This window comes from Grammomys surdaster, unplaced genomic scaffold, assembly GCF_004785775.1.
Source record: "Grammomys surdaster isolate TR1022 unplaced genomic scaffold, NIH_TR_1.0 126278, whole genome shotgun sequence".
Lineage (NCBI taxonomy): Eukaryota > Metazoa > Chordata > Mammalia > Rodentia > Muridae > Grammomys > Grammomys surdaster.
The window spans coordinates 2,835,172-2,847,181 of NW_021621078.1; the positions used below are offsets into that span (position 1 = coordinate 2,835,172).

Sequence of the window (12,010 nt, forward strand, 5' to 3'; positions counted from 1 at the left end):
ACCCGTTGCTGTCGGGAGTCCAGCGGGCCGCGCGGCCAGATGAAGGGTGCGATGGAGCCGGAGCCTGAGGTGCTGCTGCAGGAAGCCCGCGAGAACGTGGAGGCGGCGCAGAGCTACCGGCGGGAGCTCGGCCAGCGGCTGCAGGGGCTGCGGGAGGCGCAGAGGCAGGTCGGAGGGCGGCTGCGGGCCTTAGAGGGAGCGGGCCGGAGGGTGGGCGCGCGCGGCGGGGGCGCCCCGAGGCTCTGTGAAAGAAGGAGGTCGCAGACCTGTTGGGTACGTGACACGGGGAGGTGGATGCAGCAGAGTTCTTGAAGGGAAAGATAAGTTTGGGGGACCGAGAAAGAATTCGGGGAGCTCGTCTAAGTCGCCGCGCGGGGTGAGAGTACGGGTGGCGTCCGAGTTTGAGCCATCGGGGCAAATCCGAGGGATCTTGGAGTGATGATCGAAGAAGAGAGTTGAGAGGAAGAAGGCATAGCGAGGGGAAACCTGCGGTAGATACTCGGTTTACAAGCCTGAGGGCAGTGACCAGGGGACAGTAAAGGTGGAGACGAAGTAGAGGGAGAGGGAAGAAGTAAGGAGAAATGGAGAGGCTGAGCAGCAGTAACATTAATGCCGAATGAATGGGGGCGGGAGGGGGTGTACATATTTGAATATCTCATATGATCGCGAATGCCTTGAACAATCATTTAGAGTAATCTTTAGACAGGCTAGAACTGAAGGTGAAAGATGTTGAAGGGCAGAAGAAGCAAAACAAGATGTTTCAGGGAGGGTATACAAAGGTGAAGGGAAGTGGAAAAACAGATTTAAAGAGAGGACTGGTAATAGAAGAGGCTACATACACTTTCAAGTACTGCAGTTATCTCTCCACAAGGAAAGGTCGAAGGGAGATAGAGGAAAGCCACATGGCTTCTCTCCACTCTCAAAGGTATACAGAAAAAGATATAAGCCTCTGCTAATGCTAGATAATAAGATATATAATCCTCATGTTACTATTAAGTGTTTACTTAATGCTTTTTTTTTTTTTGGTTTTGGTTTTGGTTTTTCGAGACAGGGTTTCTCTGTGTAGCCCTGGCTGTCCTGGAACTCACTCTGTCGACCAGGCTGGCCTCGAACTCAGAAATCTGCCTGCCTCTGCCTCCCAAGTGCTGGGATGAAAGGTGTGCGGCACCACCACCCGGCTACTTAATGCTTTTTTGGTAAATGGAATTCCATTAGAATTTCTCCAGGCCTAGTTTGTCACGCATATCATCGCACTGGTAACTCCAATGCTGCTGTGCCGAAGCTGAAAATGGTGAACTAATGCTGTGATAATCTTTGAATATTGCCATCGCTAATATTTAGAATATTTGTAGAGATGGTGTAGGCCAGGCATCAACAGTTTAGCAAAAGTTGGGAGCAGAATCTAGATATGACTTATGATTTAAACCTGATTTCGTGAATACTTTCAAGGTCTTCCAATGCACACATCTGGATTTCCTTTTGAAAGAATTTGCATTATTCCTTCTGCTATTTTGAAATAAATGTTGAAAATCTAGAACTTTAAAAAAGGCTTAAAATATCCCCTTTTATGTAATACTGTTTAGTCTGTGAATTTCATGTATGCATCCAGTGTATTTTGTCTTAGTCACCGTCCACTCCACCCCCTCGAATATTTTTAAATTTTAATTTTTTATTATTCATTTGTTTTTTGAGACAGGGTTTCTCTTTGTAGCCTTGGCCGTTCTGGAACTTGCTTTGTAGATCAGGCTGGCCTTGAACTCAGAAATTTGCCAGTCTCTACCACTCACCTTTTTTTTTTTTAAATGAGATTTTGCTAAGTAGCCAAGGCTGTCCTGGGACTCACTTTGTAGCCCAGGCTGACAACAAACTGGAAATCCTCTGACATCAGCCTCTGGAGTACTAAAATAACAGGCATGTTTCTACCATTCTTGGCTAAAGTGCCCTGTAATAAATGACTAATGTTTCAGCCAGTTCATGTATCTTACACATGAGCATGGCTGTTGTTCAACTCCCTCAGCAATTAAGAGGCATTAGAGTTGGCACTGGAAGGATGAGGTAAGTACCTGGGTGTAGTACTTACTAATGTCTTGTGTGTGCGTTGAGCGCATTTTTTTAAATGTGATTCCCACCCTAGATATTTAAATGTTCAGTTGCTAAACCTAGATGAATGGGTATGGCTCAGTGGTACTTGTCCAATAGATCTACAGCCCTGAAAAGAGAAGGTTCTTTCATTTTATATTTACTTAGTACTTATTTATCCATTGTGTTGGTGATGGGACCCAGGGCTTTAGAGATACTGGGAAACTGCGCTACCTCTTGGACAATTAAGTTTTGAATTCAGTAATCTAAAATCAGAACATACTCTTATAATTTGTTTGGCTCACTACGGTTTTTATTTGTTTTATTTTTGAAAGGCCTTGTCTCATGCTTGACATACCAAACCCTAAGAGCACGCTGATCACAGTTCAGATTTCTGGTGACATTACTGATCGGGCTAAGGAATAGTGTCAGTCTCCTTGTCAACTGGAGTGTGTTTTGTTCCAGTTTCAAGTTACCACAGCTACTTCTAGCCCATCGTGCTTGTTCAGATTTGTAGAATTAGGCCCCTGTCAAGTTGAGTTTAAAGAAAGGTCTATGTTACAAAAATGTTATCAAAATAGGCAGGTGCCTTTGCCTAGGGATGTTCTTAGAGTTCCAGTTCTCTGTAGATAGTGTATCATCAGATATATGACTTTTGAATAACAATGTTGCTTTGAGAAGGATGAGAAGAGCAGAGAGGAAGGGATGCTGCACTGAGCGCCTGCGAGTGAGCGCGTGTGTGTGTGTGCGCGTGTGTGTGCATGTGTGTGTGTGTGTGTTTTACCTGCTTTTACTTTTTTTTTTTTAACTTTTTTTTGAGAGATGGAATCCAAGGCCTCATGCATGGCAAGCAAATGCTTTGCCACTGAGCTACTCTCCAATCCCATGATGATTTTTTTATTAATTGAAATAAAATTAACATCATGAAATTCATTCAGTGTTTTTTAGATTACTTATAAATTTGTTTAGCCATAGGGCTGGAGAGATGGCTCAGAGGTTAAGAGAGCTGGCTGCTCTTCCAGAGGATGGGGGTTCAATTCCCAGCATCTACATACATGGCAACTCACAGACACCAGTAACTCCAGTTCTATACTCTCTTCTGGCCTTCATTGTCACCAGGCATACACATTGTGTACATACACACACACACACACACACACACACACAGGCAAAATACCCAAATCCGAACCATAAAATAACAATTAAATATTTAATTAAAAATTATTAGCGGGGCAGTGGTGGGACATGCCTTTAATCCCAGCACTTGGGAGACAGAGGCGGGCAGATTTCTGAGTTCGAGGCCAGCCTGGTCTACAGAGTGAGTTCCAGGACAGCCAGGGCTACACAGAGAAACCCTGTCTCGAAAAACCAAGAAAAAAAATTATTTAGCCATCATGATGTGTGAATTCTAGAATATTACATTATTCTCTAGAAATACTCTGTAATCAGTGTCACTCTGACTAATCTAATAGAAGCCTAAGCTATTTTTATGAATTTACCTGTTCTGGAGCTCTCCTTTTTTCTTCTTTTTCCTCAGCTTCTTTCCTTCAGACAGGGTATCGTGTAACCAAGGCTGGCCTTGAATTCTCTGAATAGCCAAGTATGACCTGAATTTCTGATCCTCCTGTCTGTATTTCCCAAATTTTTGGATTACAGGCATACACATCATCACTCCTAATTTAAGTGGTGATCAAAACTACCTACATCCTTAGCCCCTATTCTAGACCTGTTGTGTAAACAGAATCATGCAATATGTAGCCCTACCTGACTGACTTTCTTGGCTTAGAATGTATTTCCAGCTGAACAGTGGTGGTGCATGCCTTTATTCCTTAGCACTTGGTAGATAGAGGCTGGCAGATTTATGAGTTTGAGACCAGCCTGTCAACAGAGTGAGTTCCAGGACAGCCAGGGGTATACAGAGAAACCCTGTCTCCAAAAACAAAACAAAACAAACTAACAAACCTCTCATGATTTTTGTCACATGTTAAGAAATGGTGTATATCTGGGCAGTGGTGGTAAATGTCTTTAATCCCAGTACTGGGGAGGCAGTAGCAGGCAAATCTCTTGTGAGTTCAAGGACAACCTGGTCTACAGAGTGAGTTCCAATACAGCCGGAGCTAATAGAGATACCCTTGAAAAACAAAACAAAGAAGTGTCGTATATGAAAGTCTGGGGGAAGAAGGATAAAAAAATCTTTTAAAACAGGTAAAAAAAAAAATCTGTTAAAAACATGTAGCAGTTTCTCTCCTCTGTGGTTAAGTTCAGGCCCTACCCTCTGTTTTTAGAGAAAAGGAAGTTCTATGTAGGAATGCAAGGGTTTTCTCTAACTTACTAGTTTATGCTTTTTGATTTTGCTTTGTTTGCTTTGAGACAAGTTTTCCTGTTGTCTAGGCTGGCTTTAAACATGTTTTTTTTTTAGCTGAAGATGATCTTTACTCCTGCCTCCACCTCTGAAGTGATAAGGATACAGACATGTCACCCAGCTAATCCTTCTGCTTAAGTAAGTTAAAGGCTAGAGATATGTTCAGTTGTCAGGAAACCAGATAATGTTCACAGCCAGCCTATTCTTACATGGAAATCATTAAGAATAGTTTTCTATATCTCTCTGGAATCCTTGGTACTAAGAACTGACTGTTAGGTCTAGAGAGGTGGCTCAGCAGTTAAGAGCACTGACTGCTCATTCAAAGGCCCTGAGTTCAATTCCCAGCGACCACACAGTGGCTCACAACCATCTGTAATGAGTTCCAATGCCCTCTTCTGGTGTGTCTGAAGAGAGCAACAGTGTATTCACATACATAAAATAAATAAGTAAGAAGGAAAAATAAACTAACCTCCATTCCCTTTAAATACTCACTTATTCATTCACTCAGTAAATATTTATTGTGTTGCAGAGATACATCTAAGTCGTGTGTACTGAGGGAAATAAACCTTCATGAATTTACTCTGACCTTCTAAGTATGTTATCATCCTTAAAAACAAAATAAGCAAGAGAAGCATAAGTCATGTATATCATTTGAGGATTTAACTTTTGCAGTATTTTTCATTACTTGTGCTATTTCTAGAACATTGATGTTTCTGCTTGTAAGCAGAGATTGCAGGTCAAGGATGCCAGCGGTCCACTCAGGCCTAAAGCAGCAGTACCTTCAGGCCATTGCTAGAGTCTTAGGCCTAACACTTGAACTTTGCAAATCCAGAAACTCCATCTTTCATCACTGAAGTGGGGGTCAGAGTGAGGTACCAGAAAGTGTGTATAGTGAGAAATGCCAATGTTTTAGACTGTATACAGACTGTGTGTTTTAGTCTATGTGCAGCTCACCCTCTAAAATGACTATCTTGCCTTTCCTGTATCTCACTTTTTTTTTTTTTTTTTTTGGTTTTTCGAGACAGGGTTTCTCTGTGTAGTTCTGGCTGTCCTGGAACTCACTCTGTAGACCAGGCTGGCCTCGAACTCAGAAATCCGCCTGCCTCTGCCTCCCAAGTGCTGGGTTTAAAGGTATGCGCCACCACCGCCCGCCGCTTTCCTGTATCTTTTAGTAGAGTGATTCCTTTACCTTCTAGGCATTCACAAATTCAAGTCTTTACTCCCTCAGAGTATATGTGAGATCCTAATTGAGGTACTATTTGGTCAAGGCTCTACCTAGCTCTGGCCAGCAGTGACCCCTGAGTACTTGCTACTGTAACTGTGGCCCATGACTTGCAGCAGTGACTTCATCTTGCCAAGAATGCAGAACCTTGGGCTTCAGACCAGACTCATTAAGTCTACTTGAGCAAGATCCCTAGGCATTATAAAAAACAAAACAAAACAAACAAACAAAAAAAACATTGTAAAGGGCTGGAGAGTTGGTTTAGTAGTTTGGAGTGCATACTTGTCTTGTAGAGGACTTAGGTTCTGTTCTCAGCCCTATGTCAAGTAGTTTACAGCCATCTCTAACTCTAGCTCCATGGGATGCAATGCCCCTGCCCTCCACAGTGTCTGCATTCACTACATAATACCTGCATTCGCTTATACAGACACATAGATACATACATACATACATACATACATACATACATACATACATACAACTAAAATTAAAAAAAATAAATGAAATAAAAAGAATACACATTAAAGACTGAGGTGGAAGTGCTCAAAGAGACCACCTCACTTCAGCAGGTCTTCTCTGATCTCTAGGGTTTAAACTAAGATGATTTTTATTCGTTGCATTTTTTTCCCTCCAAGATTGAAATGTTGTTTGGACATGGTGGTGAATTTTGGAAATCCCAGCAGTTAGGAGGCTAGAAGAGGAGGAGGATGACAAATCCTACACTTGCCTGAGGGACCTAGTGAGAATGTCTCAAAACAGTGTTGGAAATATCAGACATTTTTATGTTAGATGATTTTACAGAACATGCAACTGAATAACTGATAACCTTATTTTATTTTGGGGGTTTTTTGAGACTGGGTCACACTAAGTAGCTCTGGCTGTTCTGGAATTCACTATGTAGACCATGTTAGTCTGGCCACCTGGCTCTGTCGTTCGGGTTTTGGGATTAAAGGCTTGTAGCCACATCATCTCCAGATGAATAGTGCTTATCTAGCATGTCTTTTTGTGATAGAGTGACCTTGAACTCTTGCTGGCAATTCTGCATCTGCCTGCAGAATAGTTTGTATTATCATCCCATGTCATCATTCTGGTTACCATCTTTAAATATTCTAATGTGTCTAGTCAATGAATATGTTTTCTGTATACTATGTTTTTACTTATAATTTATTTTTGTTTGTTCTTTTTCTTTGGTTGGTTGGTCTTTGAAGTATGGTCTCATTGTCTCTCTGATGGGCCTAGAACCCACTGTCTAGCGCAGTGGGTTCTACCTGTTGTTTTTCTGTCTCAGTCTTAAGAGTGCTGGCATGATAGACACCCGGTTTTCTTTTGTGTTTGAGGCAGGAACTCCCTGAGGTGCATTCCTGGCCTCAGAAGATCCTCTTGCCTAGTCCTGTTAGTGACTGTGTCCAACACAGAGTAATATCTACCTTAGTATTGGTTTTTTGTTTTAGATCATTGATTTCAGATTACTTTTTGAAGAGTTAATTACTATCCTTGGGTTTGTTTTTTTTCCCCCTTTTGTATAATACCAGGTTCTCTATAGCTCTTTATTCCCACAGGATTTGAAAACACACAGCAAACTAAAGACTCATGAAGAAAAACATAGGTTATTTCAGAAAACCAAGACAGGAAGTCTTAGTAGCTCAGTGAAGAAAGGAAAGCGATTATTGCCGCTTTTATCTTTCACTTCCCCTTCTGTCACTGTTTTCAAGACAGTGCAGAAATCAGTTTAGATGTATCTTGGTACAGTGTAACACTGTTATCATATCCAAATGAAACATCTAAATCTAGATCTAGGGGAAGCTAAAAACAAAATCATTTGAAAATAACCTATTATTACAGTCACAGATAGCTGTGGTTAATTAACATTTTGATGTATCTGTCAGTGAATATTCAATAGAGGTGAGAAACTGCTATATATATAACTATGTATCTTATATTTTTCTTTTGATTAATAGTATAAGCATTTATTAAGAATATTTTCCCATAAGAGAGCTTGGGTTGTTGCTCTCTTGTGTATGCTATGCAAACACTCTACCAGCTGAGATTCATTACCAGCTCACAAACTGTCTTTATTTCATTTTATTTTAATTTAAGACAGTCATGATAGCATGTGTCTTTAATCACAGCACTTGGGAGGCAGACTCATGTGTATCTCTGTGAGTTCAAGCCTGGCCAGGTCCACATAGAGATCTTCAGAGAGCATTGGATCCACAGATAATTTTGACCTGACTCTCATGTGTTCTGAGAATTGAACATTAGTCCTTTGCAAGACCAGCACGTATCCTTCTTAATCACTGAGGTTCCTCTCTGTCCCACAGTTTTATAAGTTACAAGTCTTATAAGTCTGCAAGCTACTTATAGCTTGTTTTTAATATGGATTATAATATATACATACTTTTTTTGTTACTCTTGTTTTTTTGAGATGGGTTTCTCTGTATAGCCACCATGTCCAGAGAATGAGTTTTTTAAGGTCAAGGTCATGACATTTATTGTTTTTTGTTGTTTTTAAATTAATTTTTATGTGCATTAGTGTTTTGCTTGCATTTATGTCTGTGTGAGGGTGTCGGATTCTCTGAAACTAGGGTTACAGACAGGTGTGCTCACACAGGTGCCATGTGGATGCTGGGAATCAAACCTGGGTCTTTTGGAAGAGCAGCCAGTGCTCTTAAGCACTGAGCCATCTCTCCAGCCCTGCCTTATTCGTTTTTACAACCCCAATTCCTGGCACTTACTGAACCACAGTAAGCATGTAGATGAAAGCCTTTATAAATGTGTGGGTGTCGTTTTGCATAGATCCTTCTTAGATAGTAATGGTGATTATGTGCATTCTCTTCATTAATGCAGCTAATCAAGAGTCACATCATGTGGTTTAGTTATCTCCTGCTGTTTAATAAATTACGGAAGTTCAACCGTTTAGAAGCAACAGTGTTAGTTCTCTGGTGCCACACATTCATAATCTCATCACTAAAGCTGAGGGAGGAGGATGTCTAGGAGTATGAGGCTAGCCTGTGCTACATAATGAGTTCCAGGCCAAGGCTACATAGTAAGATACTTTCTTATCAGATCTGCCTCTGCCTCCTGAGTGCTAGGATTAAAGGTGTGGCCTTAATTTAGATTTAAATACATTTTATGGTTTCTTTAAATGATGTATTTATTTTATGTGCACTGGTATTTTGCCTGCATGTATAGCTGTGTGAACGGGTCAGATACTCTGGAGGTGGAGTTACAGAGTTGTGAGCTGCCATGTGGTTGCTGGGAATTGAGCCTGGGTCTTCTGGAAGAGCAGCCAGTGCTCTTAACTGCTGAGCCATCTCTCCAGCCTTTATGGACCTTCTGATAAACTCTGGAGGAAAGTATGTCAGTTGTGTGTTGTTTTGTATCAATGGGTAGTATTTTGTGAGCTCATCATCCTGTTAACTTCAAAAGGTTACTTAAGTTTAAACTCAGCTTCAATGAGTTTAAATAATCTTGCAAGGGTGGTCGGTGACAGCAAGCTTTTAATTCCGGCACTGAGGAGGCAAAGGCAGGCAGATAGATCTCTGTGAGTTCCAGGAAAGCTAGGGCTATGTAGAGGCCCTCTCTCCCAAATAAATAAATAAATAAATAAATAAATAAATAAATAAAATGAAAAGTCTGTCACACTGGAGGTTTCAGCGGGAGTTAAGAATGTAACTGATGACTATAAAGTGTATACGTTACAGTTTCCTGCTGGAGGCTTTGAGTTGTCTGCTATTTATACTTTTTTTCTCTCTTGGCTGACCTAGAACTTGCCTCACAGACCAAGCTGGCTTTTGAGTTCACAGAGATTCGCCTGCCTCTGCCTCCTGAGTACTAAGATTAAAGGCACAGTGGCTAGCCATTTATATTCTTTTCTTTTTTTTTTTTAATTTTATATATGTGAGTACACCTGAAGAGTGCATCAGATCCCATTAAAGATGGTTGTGAGCCACCATGTGGTTGCTGGGAATTGAACTCAGGACCTCTGGAAGAGCAGACAATGCTCCTAACCAGTGAGCCATCTCTCCAGTCCACCATTTATATTCTTAAATCTGTTTTGTTACAGAGATATTGTTGTCCTTCATCAGTGGTTCTAAACCTCCCTAGTGCTTTGACCCTTTAATACAGTTCTTCGTGTTGTGGAATCACAATATGAACCAATCATAAAATTATCTTCATTGCTAATTCATAATTGTAATTTTGCTACTGTTAGAATTGTAAATATCTGTGTTTTCTGATGGTCTTAGGTGACCCCAGTGAAAGAGTTATTTGACCATCAAAGGGGTCTTGACCCACTGATTGAGAACCTCTGACCTAGCTGGCTAGTTATCATTTGAGATTGATGGTTGTTAAGTACATTATGATTTGTTCAGGCACAAGGAATATGTGATACAGGAGCTGAGAATACAGTCCAGTTGGTAGAGTGCTTACCTAGCATGCGTGAAGCGTGGGCTGGATCCAGCACCACATAATGCATGTATAATCCCAGCACTTGAGGTAGAGGCACTCAGTTCAGTTCAGGGTCATCTTTGAGTGAGCTGTATAGCAAGTTCAAGGCCAGCCTGGAATATATCTAGGAGGAAAAGATGGTATAATAGTGTCTTCAGACACTACTAAATTTACTTGTTTTCCTGGGAACCATTTATTTATCAGCGTTGTTTCATAGTATAGCACTGGCTAGTCTGGAGCTTACTCAGTAGATCTCTGGCTTTTGCCACGACATTTGAGTATTTGGGTTACAGAAGTGTGCCATCATGGTTGGAACTTCATAAAATCATGTCTGAAAGTAAAAACCACCTCAGTATCAAGAACGTGGCTCTTGGACTCAGATGTGGGGCACAGTGAAGTCTTTCTAAGTAGTTTTAGAGCTGCCTTTCCCTCTGTTGTAGACAGTGCAGACTCTGAGAGCTCTGATGCTGCAGTGAGATAAGAGGAAACACGTTCGACCACCTCAAACAGGGAGACTCATCAGTGCACTGTTTTCATGAAGCCAAGAAACTTCATACTTGATTACTTATATGGTTGGATTAATGTTGACTGAGCTTTAGATTGTGAGCTATTTTGAAGAAGAAAATGATATAAGGGAAAAAACATAGGTTTTAAATAGGGAGTAGTTGGTATTCTGTGAACAACAGACAACAAATACATGCATGATGAGTAGTACCTGAGAGGTGGGTTTAGAAGTGGAGTCTCCCTTCCACAGTCCTCACTGATATTTACACACTTCCCCTTTCCTGTAAAGTTCTGAGACAAAAACAACATAACATGGGCTTGTAATTTCTGAGGGAGCTTTTGGATTCTTTCTAAAGAGGAAATTGACTTTACCTAACCAGGGCACTTCCTGCATATGCTGTATCCGTTAAAGACCAGGCAGGGGCTTGCTGGTTCAGTGCTCAAGTGCAGAGTTTCCTCTTAAGAGGACAGTCTGAAATGTGGCACAGTGCGCTGACTTGATGGCTTTATTCTATCAATATTGCATTTATAAATCAACCACGGTCTTAAAAAATCCAGATTCTGGGGCTGACACTTAGCTCAGTTGGGAGAGTATTTGCCTAGCATGCACGAAGCTGGACATGGGGAGACCTATCTGTAATATCAGTATTGGAGGGGTGGAGGAAGAAGGATCAGAAGTTCAAGGTCCTCTTGAACTGCATATGAGTTTGAGGCTTGGTATCCATGAGACATGAGATCTTGTCTTCCAAAATAACAACAACAACAAAAAAACATGCATTAGGTCTAGAGCCTAATACTACGCATTGCTAACAATATAAAATCATAAGGCTTTTTTTTTTTTTTTTTTGGTTTTTCGAGACAGGGTTTCTCAGTGTAGTCCTAGCTGTTGTGGAACTCACTCTGTAGACCAGGCTGGCCTCGAACTCAGAAATCTGCCTGTCTCTGCCTCCCAAGTGCTGAGATTAAAGGCGTGTGCCACCACTGCCTGGCACCACCCACCTTAAAACTGAAACTTTTTTTTGGATATATTCATCCTTAGTAGATTGTGTGTGTGTGTGTGTGTGTGTGTGTGTGTGTGTGTGTGTGTGTGTGTGTGTACACAGGTACATCCAACACTCTGGTCAAGAGAAAGCTGGCAAGAGGATTAGGTTAGTATATAATATGTCATAAAACTACTGTCGTTTGTAAAGCAAAATGATAGTTTGGGGAGCCAATTTTTATTTTTATTACTGGAGATTGAATCCAGAAGCTTGAACTGCTGGGCAAGTACCTTAGGACCAGGTCATATCCCAGTTCATGTGCTTGTTCTAACTTAACTGTCTAACTTATAGTTAGTATTTGAGAGAAAATGGACTGTGTTTTATCTATTACATTTTAAACAACATCTGGTGACT

General features: G+C 41.1%; 1 protein-coding gene across 2 annotated transcripts in view; it reads left to right on the forward strand.

Annotated features, from left to right (window-relative positions):
- Crlf3 (cytokine receptor like factor 3) overlaps positions 1-12,010 on the forward strand; it is a 34,452-nt gene continuing 22,442 nt past the window's right edge. Inside the window, exon 1 of one of the 2 annotated variants that reach the window (XM_028759254.1) lies at positions 1-168. In XM_028759254.1, the coding sequence (XP_028615087.1) occupies positions 40-168 (129 nt within the window). In that variant the 5' untranslated portion in view covers positions 1-39. The remainder of the gene's footprint in view (positions 169-12,010) is intronic. The other variant, XM_028759255.1, reaches the window with a different exon arrangement.